The following is a 19,742-nucleotide window of genomic DNA, read 5'->3' as shown; positions in this document are numbered from 1 at the left end:
ACTGATGAGTGTCTCTTGCTGTTTTCTACAATTGTTTCCTATGGAAGATCTTCTCGTCTGTCGCCCCCTTTCTCCTTCCTTTCTGTCTCTGTCGCCTTCTTTTCTGTATTTCTCACGCTTTTTCTTTCCCTTCCCCTTTTCTTTTTCTCTCCCTCCCCCTTCTGTCTCAGTAGCCATCTTTCTCTCTCTTCCCCTTCTGTCTCTGTCGCCCTCTTTTTCTTCCTCCCCCATTCTGTCTCTGTCGCCCTCTTTTTCTTCCTCCCCCCATTCTGTCTCTGTCGCCCTCTTTTTCTTCCTCCCCCTTTTATCTCTATCACCTTCTTTCTCTCCCACCCCCTTCTGTCTCTGTCAACTTTTATCTCTTCCCCCGTGTGGGTTAATATTAGCTAGGAGTGTTTTTAATTTCTTAAGCATTACTGTCTCATTCTGGGGTGGGAGCGGGTATTGTTGGTCGCCTGCGTTTCCTCTACCAGGGAATGCTGATTGGTTTAAACAATACTATCTTTATAACATAGTTTCCTACTTGGGGAAATTGATTTCCCCTCCCTTCCCTCTCCCCCACTATAAACTGAATGTCACAGCTAACTCTTTCTCTCTATGGTTAATCTTGCTACAAGGGGAAACAAGTAAATAAAACCATTTTGTTTAAAATTTTTCAACATATTATGCCAAATCAAGCCTGACTCAATCTATGATTTAGATGTATTGTAAGTATATAACTGCATGCTGGGAAGCTTTAAACCCCCGATATGGAAATATTTTTCAGATTAAGTCATGGTGTTAGAGGAAACTTTTCTGTTATTTTTAATTTTACTTTTTTTATTTTGTTAAAATGTTACATTAAATCTGATCAGCATTGGAAATTTTCGTTCATAATAATTTCCATTTTTTTTTTTTTTTTTTTTTTTTTTTTAACCTATTCGAATTCAACAAAAAAAATCCCAAATTTTATGATGGGTGACCTACCATCGTATTTGATCCTCCAACTTGAGGTTACCTCGAAACAAGATGGCCAAATTTTTACAATTGAATAATTTTTGTAAAGCATGAAAAGCTAATCGTGTCCAAGTAGTTTTACATAAGTTTTCATGTAAAAGTCTAAAAATAATAAAAGATAAAGTGATTCTGTTTAATGACCATTCCGTTCTTTCGAACTTTGTAGTTCTTCTCCTCCCTCTCTTGCTCTTGATTGCTGCCATTGTTATGCTGGTCTTTGATTTGTGTTTCGTTATACAAGATGTTTTGCGTTTATTTCTGTTATTCTAGAATGATTTCAAATTTTTATATTCTCTTTTTAATCCTTGGCATGCCACTGATGAGGTATTTGAATATTATGCATGCGTTTGATAGCAGAGCTTCTAACCATTCATAAATCTCTACATTAATAAAATCATGTGACCATTTATTCATGTATCTGGGTTTCTCGCTTTTACATGATTTAAACATTATTTATAGAATAGCCTTGCTTAGCATAAAGTAATTTGGATAAAACTATTTGTCACTTTAAAGCCCACAACAACACTTGTAATGTTTGAAGCTGAAATGGATGAAATGTTTTTATCTTTGGTGATGCCCTCCTCTTTGTGAATTCGTGTGGAAAGGAGGATACTATATGTACAAACGATGGTATAACACATCACTCAATAAATCCTGGACCTGACACTGGACCACTAATAAAACCCTTTATGATTATTATAAGGTACTAAACTTCAGATGACACCTGTCAAAATTTGAGCTCAATCAAATTATTAGTTTATCAGTTACACTTAAGTGAAACTACTGTTGCAAATTTTATAAACGATGTAAAAAAAACTCTTTCTCATGTTGATAAATCAAAATAATGATTTGATGACGTTATTCAGATTCTGCTTCATCAGAAACAATGGTTAAGAGGTATTATACTCATTTTGAATGCAGTTGTACATATTCAAATGATGCTGATTGTTCAAGTCACCTGAAATTTGTAGTTGTTCAAGAAAGTGGGTGCCACATTTACTCACAGTCAAATCAAAAACAATGCATCAACGATTCAGTGGTGTATGTTACTGTTTTAATGCAATAAAAAGAAGTTTTTGAGTGAATTTGATGATGGATAAGATATAGATCCAGCATTTTATTCCAGAGATGAATCAACAATAAGTTGAATGGGCAGCAACAGGTAAAAGCCATCCAAAGTGATCAAAGATGCAAACATCAGCAAAGTTTTAGCCTTTGTATTTTTGAATGTGCAAAGTATTTTATTCATTATCTTAAGAACTAAACATCAATAGCAAATATTGCCAAATATTTTGCATTTGAAAGCAAAAATCACAAAAAAAAACAAAAAAACATGACTACAAATGAGGAAAATTCTCTTCCACCAAGACAAAACACTGTAACAAGTTTTGTTGTAACAATGGAAAAAAAAATATATATAAATTGCACTACAAATTATTACCACATTCAACCTATTTTCTAGATTTAGCCCCAATGTCTACTGGGTGTTAACAGACCTCAAAAGAATGCTACAGGCTCTAATGAAGAAAAAAATGAAATAATTTTCAAACAAAATATTTCAAATAATGGCTTGAAAATTTGACGGTTAGTTTGATCTGACTTTAAAAGCAGTAATGGAGTTTTTTCATTTTGTAAGAAACAACAAAAGCAAAATGAAAAAAAAAACCTCATAACTTATAAATGTTGTTTTAATGCAAACAAGTTGTAAATAAAACAACTTTTAGTTACTAATGCTGAAGAGTAATTGCTCTAAACCCATTTATGTTGGTAATATTAATTTATTTTATGAAATTTAGATAAAATCATTAATGCAGATTATTTTGAAAAGATTTTTTTTCAAATTTTTCATTGTATTTTTATTTTTATTTTGCTACGCTAACTTAGTGTGAGATTTAAGGGACAGTTTAACAGCGACTTTGTTGCTTCTCAATTTACGGTGGTTCACTCTGCCATACTTTATCTTCATTGTATTAATCAATAAGCTAATCACGTGATGTACATCTAATGGGAAATGAAGACTTGATTTTGTGTCTAAAGTAAAAAAGACAAAATATTTCTGAAACGGTTCATTATAATAATTGCTCTTACTGAATAGATCAATATGAGAAACCATGTTTTAATTTCAATGGTTGTTTGTTTAGTGTTCGCCAATCCTATTTGGATATTCTAAAATAGGATTATAGCCAATCAAAATTTGTAAAAACAAAAAGGTGTAAATTTTAGTGATCGACTTGTATTTAGTTAGTAAAAGTATAATAGGTAAAAGACACTATTTCCCAGTGTAAGGTAGTAAAAAGTAAATTTCACATGTGAATGAAAATTACTGTGTGATAACTTTAGGTACGCCAAACAAGCCAGGAAAAATGGAGAAAGTATGCAAAACAAACAAAACAAATTCATATTTTCTGAATACGTGCATCAATTGAGATAAAATGTGACTACAGTGTAATTCAATATATTGTCTGTTTAGACGTAATACCTCGTAATGCATATGGGAAAAATTGACATTATTTTATTGTGTGTGTGTGTGTGTGTATGTATATATATATATATATATATATATATACACACACACACACACACACACACACACACACACACACACACATTGTAAAATACACTTGAATATATTTTAATTAATGCAGATTTAATATTTATTATTATAGACCTAATTCACTATTATATTGTATCCAATACAGAAGTGATTTCAAAAGTTTATAAAAAAATGACTTGTGTGCCATTTGCTACCATCTGAATTAAGATGACATACACATCAAAGCTTTACAAAATAACTGACTTGAACGTATGAATATATCCTTGTACATGCATAAGTCTACTTACACCTGCCAAGTTCTAGTTTGTCAATTTTTACACCTTAGCTATTTTTACCGGCTAAAAATAAAATTGAATTTGTTACACAAATTTAAGGTTTAAATCCCCATATATCAAGTTTCAAGTTTGCAGACCAAAAGTTGACAGTAGTTTGGTGGAGACCGTTCTGCACACACCCATTCACTCAGACAAGTTCACTTTTATAATATATACAGATAAACTCCATGTCTGTGTGTGCATGATGTTTTCCTATGGAAAAAAATGTTTCATAATCGACACAAAATCTAAAAGTGTGGAAAACAATGGTAGTGTTTCCAAATCTAAGTCGGCTATGAAAACATAACTTATAGTTATAAAATTTTTATCATCAGTATAAAATTTTCTGGGGAAGACAATGGGAGTAGTCTACATTACTCTCTATATGCTAAATATCTATATATGCTTTATCTCTAAATGACCCACGAGGACAGAACCCCTTAAAATTGGTCTATCCAATTCTAATAAAATTTACACCATATGTACAAGACATTTAATATTCAGAGTTTTTACATATTTCAGCTTCTTCCGACTATAAAAACGAGTGCTACCAGATCAGGCTGTCTGAAGATATTAACTTCCTGAAACAAAATGCACCTAACATTGATGCTTTTTGTTTTTCTAATGCAAAAACAAAAACCCACGTTTTCCTTCTTCCCTTTTCTCTTTCTATCTCCTCCATTTCCTGACAGGTTTCCTAACTTAAATTGTACCAAACATTAATACTGTAACCTTTTTCCCTCTCCCATCGCAAAACTCATTCACATTCTGCAGAGCAGGGAACAAAAACGATAAAATACACTAAAAAACAAAAAAAAACACTACAAACTAGTAAATGAAGATACAAGAGCTTGAAGAATAAAAACCTACAAAATAACTGGATGCAACATGAATACTATTTCCAAAATAGCTGGATTCAGCATTAAATGACCCAAAAAGGGTTGATATGTCATAAAACAAAACAGCTAAACCAAACCGACTATAAAAAGGTGCAGGAGAGGGGAGCAGTAAAACAAAGGAAAAAGGAAGTAATATAGTGTTATGAACCAAGTGAAAAAGTACATATCAAGCTTCATTCAATCCTTGCTAGTGTGTGTGTGTGTGTGTGTGTGTGTGTGTGTGTGTGTGTGTGTGAATTACAGCAAAATGAAATTAATGCCTGAAAGTAAGGGTTGTAGATCCTAATGTAAAGAATCCACACTGAAATTCAAAGCAAAAAAAAAAAATCAAATGTTTGCATTATTTTTATAAATTAGAAAAAAATCTGAATCAAAATCATGGGAGTATAGAGTACATTTGATCCCAGACAACTCCACTTTAAATAATTGCTACAACTTTTTAAAAATCTTTTGCTATGAGTAAATGTACTTCGATTAGTTAGCATTACTAAATGATCAAAAAATTAGTTTCCCAAAGTATTGAGAATTTGCCCAAGTCTTTCATTTGTATTGGTAAGCAGTCTACGATTATTTGTTATTCTTTTGCCAGAATTTGGCATTTCTGATTGTTTCTCTACCTGAATTGTTTTTGTTGTCAACATTGCTTTTCTTTTGTGTTTTGTAGCTTCCTCACAATGCCCCAGCTTCTGTTACTCTACAACCTGCACCGGGAGACACAGGCAAGGTGAGTTTTTAAATGTTTCATTAAAAATGCTCAAATTGGATTCCCTTTTCATTTTTATTTAGTGTTTTCTTTTGTGAATTGTTTTTGTTTCAAAGAAATTTTTTTTATTTTGGAAGAATAAACTAAAATTGTCTGATAAATTTTATTATTTAAATATCTTTTTTTATATAAAAGTTCAACTTTACAAGTAGCTCATAATTATCTTTCTATAAAAAAAGAAGAAAAAAAGGGCTACATTTACTAAGACTCTGACTTAATCAAATATATGTTTGGTGTCATTGCTTTTTTTTTTTTTTTTTTTTTTTTTTTTTTTTTTCTACATTTCCAAATGCCTTTCCAGACAAGCTTATAAAATTTCAGGATTCAGAATTTTGAGATGATTTAGAATTTGAATTCTTAACATTATTCTAATCTTGATTGTATTCATAAAAATATTGTTGCCTGAAGAAGGTTGGAGAGTATAACAATCAAGATGAGAATTGTAATCCGAATAATACAAATTAAATCAATCAAAAGTAATTTTAGTGATTAGAGTTAGAATTAATGAAGAAGAAGAAAAAAAGACAAATGTTTCTGATGTAAGTACACATTACGAAACAAAAGATGTGATATTACAAAAATTGATCCAGTATGTTTTTTTTGGTTTTTTTTTTTTTAACTAAGAAAATCACATTCTATGAGGAGGCAAGGAGCAGGAGTGGCCATATTTGTTTAGAATGTGTTAAAATTCTAGAGCGACAATTCAATTTGACTACAGAGATTTTGTTGGTATTCAAAATACAACTTTTTAATTGCTAAACATCGATTCATTTATGTGATTTTTGCAATATGACCCCTACGTTCCTGTACATCATAAAGATTTTTCTGTGCTTTTTTTTCAATGAAGTGTAATTCTAAATAAGCACAATGGTTTTCGATGTATCAAACACAAGTGATTATTGACTTTATCATACGTGTCATTTAGAATTATTCTTTTTGTAAACTAAAAAAAATCCTATTTGGGCAAAATTTTTATTTCTATTTGTAGAGTGAAATAAATTTAGCGTTAATACTCCTCATTTCTCTTTCAGCCTTGTGGTGTTGATTATGAACTGAAGACCTACGTAGCTGACAATGTTGATGAAAAACCCCATAAAAGGTATCAAACTATATATATCTTTGTCTTCCTGTTTCTAAGTGATTTTCATTACTCAGCATTATCTAATTCAGCATCTTTGATAATGCTATTGAGAATTTATTAGTTGGCTTATATATGTGTGTATATATATATATATATATATATATATATATATATATATACCCACCTAGGTGGAGTGGAAAGTGACGTCTTTGCTGTTGCGCCCATCGCCAAACTGGAAGTGACGTATATTTAAATTAAGGCTAGACAATTAAAAAGAGGGGATGACTTTTGAAAATGTCGGTGAAAAAAGCAATGATTTTCGAAAATATCAGCAAGAAAAGCAACCCTCCCTGTAGAAAAGTGCCCCATTGAGGGTGAAGGAATGGATGTTTTTGGCCAATTTTTCGATATTTGTCGTCTGAAGGGTTAAGCTTCAAAATTATACCAATCTTGTGAAAATCCGTCAACTCTGTCAAAAGTTTTAGGCAGACAAACATACATACATTTAAACAGATAGGTGAGATTTATATTATAGATAACAATTTATCTATATTCCAAGATCCAAGGTTTTATTTATCTTAACAACCAGTTCTTTCAATATATCAAAACTTTGGTACATTTTACTGTTTCATTGATGTAGAACAATCAATATATTTGTTAATATTGAATTTTTCTTGACCTATATTTCTCAGAAAAAACAAACGTTTTCTCAGAAAGAAATGAGCATGATCATATAATGTTAGAAATGAAGCCAAATAGAAGAACTTGCATTGTGTGTTTATTTAGGTAGCCATCTTATTTTTTTCTAAGAATAAATTAGTTTGTTTTTTTTTTCGATGAGTATATGTAAGAAAAAGTCTAATATTAACTTAAAAATATTGATTGTTCTATGTAAACGAAGCTGTTTTGTAAAATGTACCAAAATTTTGAAAGAATTGATGAATAAAACCTTTGATGTTGGAAAATGGCTAAATTGTTATAACAAATATATATTCGTACTAATAACAATCTGCGAAATCAGATGTTGATACTTGTTGTTCATCAATCGAGTTTTTTTTGCATTCACCCCCACACACATACACACAAATATTGCCGACATCTCACACAGCTCTGCACTATTATTGCTTGTCTTTTTTTGTGTGTGTTTAACAATTAATTACTATGTACAAAATTGTAGGAGAAAGAAAACTGCTTTTCCTCAATTTTTAGTTTAGTGTTGGTTTAAAAATATCAAGGTCACCAAGTAATGTTAAAGCAAAGTAGACGGAGGAGCAAATTACCTTTCTTTTTTTTACATCTATAAAAGTGTTTTCAAAAAGATTGCTCTAATCAAAATAATTTTTAGCAATTCATATTTCATCTGCTTTTCTAATAAGTTTATTTAAGGTGTTTGTGATAGGAAAAAGGCATAAAACCCTGCTAATTAATTTTGTGGCCTAATTTTAAAGCTTGTCTTGAGCAAAGGATGTGTTTCTACTTGAGCACTTTTCATTCTCTTATGTGAACTGAAATAATCATTTGCATAAACAGAAAATCTCAATATTTTGTGCTGTTGATTCTCATCTTTGCATGTTTTTGAAGTATACTTGGTTTCACACATTTTTGCGCAATCCTTTGATTTATCATATTTATATGGTATATATCATATCTTTATATATATCATATCTTTATATATATCATATCTTTATATATATTATATCTGCATCGTATGACCTCTCTATATTCATAAATGATGACTTTCTGCAACAAACTGAAAATGCTTTGACCGGTCCGCGAGCTTGATTACGAATGTCTTTATTTTTAAGGCTTTCAAATTCAACATAAGGCCTGCTGTTATCTTCATCTGATCCACCCAATTGAATTCGAATACTATGATAGCAAAAACATGATCAAAACCCAATCACCCCCATTTCTGAGTAAAAAATAAATATAAAACAAAAACTAATTTGACCGATCGACCAGCGACAGATATTAGGTGAGGACAGCTTAAAAGGGAGAATGTTGTCTCAATTGGTTTTCTATTTCATTCCTTCAAGAGCGACCCCCTCCCCCACTTCCAAGCCCTGGAATTACTCATAAATTTGTAAGAGTGCATTGCTTTATTCATCAGGAGACATTGTGAAGTTTAAAAATGTTACAGATGTTGTCATGAAAACTGTGAACCTGATTCTATCTTGTAGATTGAATCACCGACAATTCAAATAATTTTTGTTTGATACTCAAGCAGAATATTGTGACCTTGTGTATTTCTGTGATGTATGCTGGCTTTGCCGAGGATTGATTTTAAAACTAGTACTTATCTTACAGAAAGAGGTGACAGAATTTTTCAAATGTAAACGTGGATAGTTCACATTTTTGTGATCCTGATTGGTTTGTAGCTTTCGCATTTATTGTGGATATAGTGATTTATTTTAATTATTTAAATTTACTACTCCAAGATAAAAATCATAAATGAGATGTATAATGATATTGTCTTTGAAAAAAACTTATGTTGTGGAAACACCAACTTAGAAATAAAAAATTTAGCTCATTTCTCTTTATTTCAGGCAAGGAAACCATAGGATTTTGCAAAATGAATTTGTATCAAGTTTGCTGACTTTCATCTGCATAAAAATGATTTCAAATTGTTTGTTACACAATTTGATGCGGATGTAGTATTGAAATGTGATGATCTATTAAGGTTGAAATCTAATCAACATCAGTTTCAAACATACATTTAATAATTTCATCCATTTCACTTTGGGTGATTTTTCTCCCTTTGAAATATTTCGATGATCCTTATTTTTGTTAGGTATTTTTTATATTTTAGCTTTTTTGTTTTTCTGATTTCTCGATGTTTATTTTAATTATTTTAAATATTTAGATTAATAGGGGTCTGCACATGTAATTTTTTTAATGGCCTTCGTCCCACCGGAGACCATCATTATAGCATAATCCGGCCCGCGAGGTCTAATGACTTGCCAACCCCTGGTTTAAACCTTGAGAGGAGCTTGTTCAAAGAACACTCAAACCCAGATAAACCGCCTCCTTAAGTAAGACACTTTTCAATAACCGTTATCCCCGAGTGGCCTCCAGGCCTTGATAAGTGGTGACTTCCAGTTAAAAAAAACAAAAAAACTGCTAAAACACCCAAATATTTGTCTGTTCAAATCCACCACACATTTTGTTCTCCCTCGTAATCATTGTATCTTGCCTTTTAAAATGGGTTAGTATCCATGCATATGTTCAGTGTTGTGGATATTTTTTAAAGCTGTTAGTACATAAATAAAAAGAATCCCACAATACTGAGCATGTGCTCACTTCTTGCAAATGGCCAATTAATAAACAGGATAAACCAATTGTTAACCAAGGCTCTTAACCATTGTACCATATGTTCATAGTGTTGTAGTTATTTATCATTTTTTTTTCAAATGTTTTTATCCAACAGAAATTCTCTACGTTTGGCCATTCGTAAATTAACATATGCTCCCGAAGAGCCAGCTCCTCAGCCGAGTGCTGAGGCAACCAAAGAATTCATGATGAGCCCAGGTAACATGAAACTGGAAGCTTCGCTAGATAAAGAAGTAAGTAATAAAATACCTATTTTATTTTTGTTTTATTTTTTACATTAAAACTTTTTTAACGTCAGCATATATATTAACCAACAAATATATTTTAATAAAGCTGATATTTTTTCTGGATAGCACAAAAAATTAGTTGTTTTAGACAGAAAAGTCAATAAGATGCATCAAATATGAGTTTATTTACATTTCTATAAAAATAGTGTCCATTTTATTTTTAAATATAGAACTGATCCAAATGAGATAAATTATTAAGTACTAATAAATACTCAGAAAGTAATATTGTGCTACATAGTTCAATACAAATAATAAAATCATATTGTAAGAGACAATCTGTAATTTGCTCCTTCAGTCCAGCCCCTATTGACAGACAATTTTCTTTATTCCCCCTCTCCCCCGTTTCTTTCAAATTTTCCTTGTTTTTACGTAATGTTTCACTGACTTTCTCTAGTGAATAACTGCTGTATGTGGAAATTACAAGTTCTTTTCTCACACCATTATAACAGTGATCATCTATATATTAATATGATAGTGTGTGTGTTATTTTCTGTACCACACTTACATCCGAGTCGTTTAATTGTTATGTACTACCATTTCTTGTCATAAATAATTTTATCAAGAATTCTTCATAAGTTTTGGTTTTGGTTTCGATTATAGCTGATGGAACTCAAGTTATATACAGATAATTTTTTCGTAAGTTTTTATTTCGGTTTCGATTCAAGCTGATGCACCCAAGTCATATGGATATTTTTTTATTTTTTTTTTAAATCACAACTTTATAATATATAAAAATCGACAGAACATTAACTTTATAGTAATATATACGAAATCTGCAAGAATTAAAATATCATATTTAAGCATACTTTATGACCGGGCTTTGCCGGGCGTTCATGCTAACTTAGATAAGTACTTTTGTAGTTTTAACAAAAAAACTACAATAATATCAGAGCATTTCCATTTACATTGAACATCTACAGAATGCCCACATCAATATATTACATATGAATGAGTCCCCTGTGGAATTTCCACAGATCTCGCTAGTATATTATAGTATAGTATATTGTTATAATGATATTCGAAAACAAGGCTATATCAAAGGGAGAGCACTCTTGTCCAGAGTTGCCAGATTGGTCTTTTTAAAACCAAATTTCACAAATTTTGCTTTAAAAAATTGTATTTGGCCTTTTTCAAAGATCTCATCCTGATACAGAATTCACCAATTGATAGTGATGGAGTCCTTGGAAAAAGTGATTTCAAACTTAATATCACCAAAAAATGTTAAGAAATTGAAGAACTGAACTCTATTAAACAAAAATTTTACATTTAAAAAAAAATTCCACAATTTTAATATAAAAATCCTATCCTCTCTCTATTTTAAACTGTTAAAAAGAGTTATAAGGAATTGAGAACTATCACTCTGCTCTATATATTTATACAAGAAGAACACAAATATCAATGTGTAACAAACATAAAACAAATTACAATTAAAAAAAAAACAAAAAACAAAGAAACATTCTACACAAACATCTATATTCTAACATTCAACTCTCCTGTACCACATAACATAGGATATGCAAAAACAAATGTAGAGCAATATATACCGAACCTATTACAATGTTACAGATGCCAACGGTTTGATCACCACAAAAACCAATGCCAAAAAAACGCAGATCAACAAGAAGGAAACTGCTCATATGATATCAAATGCTCGAATTGTCATGAAAACCATCACTCCTGCTCCAAAATTTGTCCAATATATTAGATTGAGAAGAAAGTTCCTGCAGAATTTTTAATTTTGATTTCAAATGATGTATTTTCAAATAAGTTTTTGTTATAATACCTTTTATTTATATATCATTTTAAAGAGAGTTTTTCATTCTATCTAATCATTTTAATTACAATCGTTTTCAGAACGTTGAATACAAGATGGGGGGGGGGAAGCAAATTCACACAATTTTCTTATTTCAATTCAAGCTAGGCTGAAAAGCTGCTGAAGCAGCTCGTGATATCAATGAAGCGATTGGCCCAGGAACACACAGCACAATGATGGTTTAAGAAATTTCATAGCGGTGATGAGTCTTGAAGATGATGAGTGTAGTGTTTGGCTATCGGATGTTGACAACGATCAATTAAGAGCCAATCCACACACAACTGTTAGAGAATTTTCTTCTGAATTAGACGTAATGTATACAACAATTTCCAACCACTTGAAACACCATTATGAAGTGTCATCTTCCCTTTTCTGCAACAAGAACAACCCATCTCTTCACCAAGCTGTGATTTGCGATAAAAAGTAGGTTATTTACAACAACCAGTGACACGCAGCTCAATGATAAAGCTCAGAGTTGCACCAAAAGAAGGTCATTCTGACTTTTTGTTAGTCTGTGACCAGTCTAATCCATTATAGTTTTTTCGAATGCACGCAAAGCCATTACGGCAGTAAAGTACTGTCAACCAATGGATGAAGTGCATCAGAAACTTTGACAACACTCAGCATTCGTTAACAGAAAAGGTCCAATTCTCCTCCAAAACAATGCCTGACCACACGTTGCTAAATCAACCCTACAAAAGTTAAACGAATTGGGCTACAAAATTCTACCACATCTGCCACCTCCAGACTTCTCACCTACTGACTACCATTTTTTCAAGCATCTTGACAACTTTTTGCATGAGAAATGCTTTAAGTGATGTCAAATATGCCTTCAGCAACTTCATCGCCACCAGAACCCAAGATTTTTACGTTACTGGCATAATTACACTTGTTTTACATTGGCAAAATTGTGTTGATTCTGATACTGCTTATTTCAATCAGTAAATTTTTGTTTGGGCTAAGATATGTTCATCTTAATTTAAAAGTTAAACTGCAAGAATTTTCTAATCAACCTGAAAAAGAAATCATAATAATGATAGGACTTTGAACATACATCAATAATAAATAATCAATATGTGGTTTCAATCGTTTTTGATCTCAAAAAGGCATATGATACCACATGGGGACCCGGAATCCTAACAGTTACAAAGTTGAAATCAAAGGAAACATGGCTGCATTCATTATAAATTTCCTTTCACATCGAATTTTCGCTATAAACTAAGCACACACAAACAAGAAAATGAGTTCCCCAAGGTAGCATTGTCTGTCACTTTATTTACCCTTAAAATCAATAGCATCACAGAAATTATAAATACTGGAACTGAAAAATTCCTATATGTACATGACATCGCCATAGTAAACAGATCACCAAACTTGTCTGTAGTTGAAAGACAACTACAAAACTGCCTCAGCAAGATGGAGAAATGGATGAATGAAAATGATTTCCAATTCTCAAAAGCAAAAACAGTCTGCAAAAGACAAACATATCACTTTAACCCAGAATTGAACATAAATGGACACACAATACCTGCAGGTATGATGAGCAATGAGCAATTTACCCCATGGACAATCACTAAACCTGACATAGATTTAACATTAACTCAACAAAAAAATGTAACCAACAACGATATGTGTCAAAAATATGTTCAAAGAACTTGAAGGCAAATACTCAGACCATAATGCCCTATACACTGATGGGTCAAAGGTAATAGACAGAACAGGAACAGCAGTCACTAACATAAACCAATATCAACATATCACACTATCAAATGATGCATCCATTTTCACTGCTGAACTCCAAGCAGTTAGGATAGCGCTGGGTATGGTTGGGAGATCAAAGATAGAAAAACATAATATTATCGGACTCTCTTTCTGGCCTGGTGGCAGTCCAAGAGGGAGGTGAGAGTCACCCATATATAGAAGAGATATTTGAAACATATCAACATTTAAAAGATCAAGGAAAAAAAGTGTTGGCATTAAATGTAACCAAATGGCCAACACACTAACAAATTAAGCCACCAAAATGAATATAACAACTTTTGAACTCCCATTTGTCAATTTCAAGGCCAGAATCAAATTCTTCATAAGAGAAAAATGGCAGGCTGCATAGGACATGTGTAAAGAAAACAAGTTATACAAAATATCATCAACCATCGGATTGGGAGACAGAGGGGCTGTCAAAAAGAGAGGAGATAATATTGATCAGACTTCAAATAGGACACACCTATGCTACCCACTTCTATCTACTGAAAGGTGAAGAAACACCTTTCTGTATAACATACCAAGAACCTTATACAGTACAGCATATACTCATAGACTGTGGGCGTTAGAAAGAAGATAATTTAAGATAGCCAAGGTCAACCCAAGAAAAATTTTTGAATTTCTGAAAGAATTAAAAATATATAACAAATTATAACCAAAAGATTTCACAGAAACAACAAAAACCTATTAACACTTAACACAATACAATTAACATTTTGCCATTAAATGACCCAAAAGTGTTTGCTATGCTATAAAACAAATCCAATCCACAATATGTTAATGTGAATTTTTTTTACTTATCATTTTCATTTAGTATTATTAGTATTATTTAACAACTCTCTAGGAGTTCTTACACAGGTCCTCATCGGTGATTGCATTCTGATAAATACCAGTGGCGTTTTTTGAAGTCTAATTGACAAGTTTCACCAGATTTCCAGTACTCTCCACCTTTTTTTAATAACTTTTTCATTATTGCAACAGCTGCTTACCATTGATTTCTTAATGGCAACAACTATTGGTCATCTCTGGAATTTGAGTGGCAATAAGCCTTCCCAACATCTCTGTACTCTCCGCACTCTTCCAATGGAAGTCGGGTTAGTGCTCTCCCTCAGTTGTTCCATCCTCCTTGATCCCAACTTTGTGTGGTATAAGCTGCTATTTTTTTTTTTCTTGTGAAGGTGCAGTTTATAAGAAATTTTGCATTTTCATTTCCCTTAGATTCAAGTGGTATTTTATCTCTGTTTTATTTCTGTTTGCAACTTTGCATGGCTGGTTAGTGTTTATAGTTTGTGGGGTGGTTTCTGCAGTCAAGGATTTTCCTGAAGATTTAAACTATTTTCATCCGCGGTGTAGTCTCGATCTTTCCTTTGATTCCTATTTCTTCTAGTCTTCTTTCCAGTTTTTTTTGGGGGGACAGTTCCTCATGTTTCTACAATTATATTGACTTCATGTTGCATAATTCTGGCAAGTTCTGTATATTATTATTATTGTTTCTTTTTTTACATTCATATAAAGCTAGTTTTACATTTTTTACTATAAAAATATCCATCTCTTCTGTATGATGTGCACAGATAAAATAACTGGATCATTCATTAGACATTTTCTAAGTTAATTGCAAAACTCATAAAACCTGTTATGGAGAGTTATGGTTGGGATAAAAAGCAAACTCTAGCTCATAACTTTTTTTTTTTACTAATTTGTGCATTATGTCCAGTCTCCATATCATTTGCAAGGATTAAAAATGTACATTTAAAAATAAAACACTCTAAATTAATCAACATGCATGCACACACACACACATATATATAATTAGCTGTAGTTTGTTTGTTCATAAACACCTACAAGGGATTTGGAGATAAACCTTCCATAACAATATATAATTTGAAATTACCCGGACTACTTGAATAAGGCACTACAATAGTATCATGTGGTCTGCATTTTCATTTGACATCCATAAAAAGGAAATACAACATTTTACTTGATTTTTTTGATTTTTGATTTTTTTTATAATTTGCAAATTCTGAAAGTAATAAATATGTTAATAAGGGTTCAGGATGTGCCCTGATGCTTGTAAAGATTATAAACTTACCAAACCTTATTTTAATGTCACATACATTCCAAGTGAATCAATGCTGAGAACATCCATATGGCCATTCCATTTATCAAATATTATAAAATGTAAAAAAAAAAAAAAATGGTATAATGGATTGGGTTCAGAAGGATGTGATTCTTCATTTAATCCCAAGCAATGGCAGCTCTTTTAATAAAATATAATTCTTGAGATTACAAGTAACCCCACATGACCAACATTACACTGGGTTCCATTACTTTAAAAAGCCATCATGAAATGTTGCTTCTCATTTGAATTATTCAATGTAATAATTTGGGACGTTTTACTTGTTAGGAACACGTGAAATAAAAAGTCCTTTTTTTATTTTCATCTTGTTTGTTTTGCAATTGTTTTTATTTTAAAAGAATTAACAACAAATCTTATTTCTTCCACAGAAATATTATCATGGTGAAAGTTTGTGCATTAATGTTTTGGTTGACAACAATACAAATAAATCTGTGAAAAAGATAAAAATCTTAGGTAAGTCCTTTCTTTTTTACCAATTCTAATATTTTTTTAAAAATATTTTTCCAATATTTTTGCTTTTTTTTTTTAATCTTTCACAAAATTAAAAAGAATGAAATCTTTCATAGATTAAAAAAAATTTGTAATTATTTGAGTGTTCATGATATCAGTTATTCTCGAGCCATCAACTAAGAACTAACCAAGCTGAATGTTGTTTAACCATTTAACCAGTGATTTGGTAACAATCAGTGTTTTAAGAGCTGTAGCATCCACTGTTACATGATAAGGGCTGTCCCCTTTTCATGTAAGTATAAAAATAGAGAGATTTAGTTAAAATGAAATAGAATAGACGAAATTCGAACCTCGTAATTTAGGTTTAGAAATAGATTACGAGAGAGAATTAGCAAATGGAATATAAAAACAAACCATTGTTTAGCTTAGAGATGAAATAGTTTTCAGAAAAGAATGTGCATTTGTCAATTCTGTTATGAAATTCAATTGAAGAATGCAACTATAAGATAATTTAATAAACATGTTTTTAACATATTGGAAATATAGGTTACTGGGAATATAGGTTAAAATTCCTTTGGTAAACAAAGGAAGAAGTTTTGGACACGCATTTCCAGAACACATGAAAGAAGACACATGTTTTAACATGTGTATGACGTCATGGAAAATGGGAAGTTCTCGATATAGTTAGAAACTTTAGAGTTAAGCAGAGGGAGTCTGAGAGAGAGTCTGAGGACGAGAGACGACAATCTGGAGTCCAGAGATGGGAGTCGAACGTCTGGAAGCGAGATGGTCACCTTTGAAACATAGAATGTAAAACATAGAATTCCTGACTAAGAAAACCACGACCGGTCGGAGAAGAAATAAACCCATCATGTGTTTTTATAAACGTCATCTTTGTGTTGTAATCCTACCAAAAGGTAAAGTGAAATTGTCATATGTCTTATATATCATGTGGTTTAAAATGTCTTTACATACACAATGTCTCGACATCTCATATCTACAATGTAAACAGTAAGACTGTCTCAACACTGTCTCCTCACTCAAAGAGCTTATACTACACTTCTAAGTATGAACATTTTATATATATGAATCTCTTCATAGCACGAACACAGAACGCAACATCTCTCTTAATAAGACTCTCTAAGACTCACTTTTAATAAAACTTCCTAACAACGAACAATAACAACAACAACAACAACAATAATAATAATAATAATAATAATGAAATATATAACATCACTGCGCATTGATGGTATTTGTTTACAAGATGACTGTCTTATCACTATCAAACACTAATGATTTCATTCTATTTATAGACTTCAATCAAAATCCCCAAAAGAATATCAACATGTACACAAAGTCCACAAATAACCTGGAGAGAAGAAAGTGAACGTTGGGTTTACTTTTAGCAGCTTTGTAACTCTTGCTTCCCTTATTTCATCCTTTAATCCTCATATTGCATGAATTGTTTCTGAAAAGGGGGAAAGAATTGCTTTTTTCTGGGTTGAAATCTTTTTAGTTCCTTACAATCATCAAGTGGCTTCATGCTTTGTCTGGAACGATTTTTATTGAAAAAAAAAATTCTTCAACAGCAGCTACTTATTAAAACTGAAAAATCCATCATACATATACATATTGAACATGTTTTATACATATACAGATTATACATAGATTAATATACATATGTACATATACATAGATTAATGTACATATATACAGATTATACATAGGTTAAACACATATGCTCAGACCCCCTAGATTACACGCAGCACATCACAAATCTTACACAACACTTCATCACCAGTCAATTTTTACAAAGTACTCTATCCACTATACCATGGGTCTTTGCAAGTTTGACAGAAAAATTTCCCCAGTTTGAGATGATACACTTGAAGAGAGTCGAGGATTACATCGACCAAAATGTTACTCACTTAAGATGAGAACAATAGTCCAAAGTACCTAAATAATCTGAATAATCAATCCTGATCTCAAAAAATCATAAACATAATGATAAAAGTTAATGTTTTAAAAAGAATAATAATTTTATCTTGTTGTTTTAAAACAAATTTTTTCTTTTTCTTTTTTTCCAGTTCGACAGTTTGCTGACATTTGTCTCTTCTCAACCGCCCAATACAAATGCACCGTTGCAGAATTAGAAAGCGAGTAAGTTCACTTTTTTATCAGGAAATATATTTTCAAAACTGCAAAAAGAATTCACATTTGTTCTTTTAAAATACAATGGTGCTTATTTGGCATTTGATCTAATTAAAAAAAAAAAATACAGAAAAATCTTTGTACGTATCCATGATGGAATGAAGATGTCATATTCCAAAAATTATGTAAATTAATCAAGTAGTTTTAATTTTAACTAAAAATATCAAATTCCATGAAGAGCAAGACAGGAGTTGTTGTTGTTTTACAATTTGTTAAAATTCAAAGGTGACAACTTGAAGCAACTACCGAGATTTTGTTTATATTCAAAACTTTTTAATCACTAAAAATCGTAAATTTTGATTTTCTAGTTAAAAACAAAACTAATTGATCAATTTATGTGATTTTTGAAATAAGACATCTTGGTTTTGTGACAGGTATGTATATCATAAAGATTTTTTTGTTTGTTTCTTTTTTTTTTAGTCAAATTCTAAATAAGAACCAATAAGATTTCTGTGAACATTTGCACTTGGTCAGCAAAGAAATATTTTTAATTTTTATGATTTGATTAACAAAAAGATATTGTTGACAACCATATTTTTTTCTTAATTCTGCTCCATTTGACTGTGTAACAATTAGGACAAATGATTTACTATTACTTTCCTCCCCATGAGGACAGAGTTAGACATAAGGTTGGTTTTTAATGTGGGGAAAATCCAGCTCTCCAAAAAGGGGTACTCTGGATAGGGACAAAAATAAAAATTCTCAGTTATGAAAGATTTTTCCTCCACTGACTTAGGACAGAAAAGGTGAAGTGTAGCATCAGAACAGATACTACACTGTGATGTTGGCCTGAAGGCCAAGAAATGAAATGTTTATTATTAAAAATGTATAACCTCAGAAAATCAGCTTAATTTTTTATAGATGGCTAAGTTATTGTGAATCTTTTATGACACTGTTCATTTTCAAATAAATACTTTCTGAAAAAATATGATTATTAACCATGTCAAACATAAATTATATATTTAATAATATGTAAGAAATACTGACCCAACAGGTCACTGACTCTGTATTATTTTACTTGCTTGTTACCATGCATACTTCAGAAGTACATGAATGTCTTAGATGATAGAGGAAGGGCAAATAAAAATTGATGAAAAGAATGAAATGATATCACAATGTATTTTGACTTTCTGAAGTCCTTTG

The 19,742-nt window shown here is 31.4% G+C and overlaps 1 protein-coding gene across 2 annotated transcripts in view; it reads left to right on the top strand.

Annotated features, from left to right (window-relative positions):
• LOC145293137 (beta-arrestin-1-like) overlaps positions 1 to 19,742 on the top strand; it is a 252,833-nt gene that overhangs the window by 220,078 nt on the left and 13,013 nt on the right. For both annotated transcript variants that reach the window (XM_080139545.1, XM_080139546.1), the window contains 5 exons: positions 5,428 to 5,487; positions 6,558 to 6,625; positions 10,035 to 10,170; positions 16,304 to 16,388; positions 18,476 to 18,548. In XM_080139545.1, the coding sequence (XP_079995671.1) occupies positions 5,428 to 5,487; positions 6,558 to 6,625; positions 10,035 to 10,170; positions 16,304 to 16,388; positions 18,476 to 18,548 (422 nt within the window). The remainder of the gene's footprint in view (positions 1 to 5,427; positions 5,488 to 6,557; positions 6,626 to 10,034; positions 10,171 to 16,303; positions 16,389 to 18,475; positions 18,549 to 19,742) is intronic.

This window comes from Euprymna scolopes, chromosome 14 (assembly GCF_053919585.1).
Source record: "Euprymna scolopes isolate OS-2025 chromosome 14, ASM5391958v1, whole genome shotgun sequence".
NCBI classification, from domain to species: Eukaryota; Metazoa; Mollusca; class Cephalopoda; order Sepiida; family Sepiolidae; genus Euprymna; species Euprymna scolopes.
Note: the sequence above shows the minus strand (reverse complement) of the source record. Positions and strands in the feature narration are given on the sequence as shown.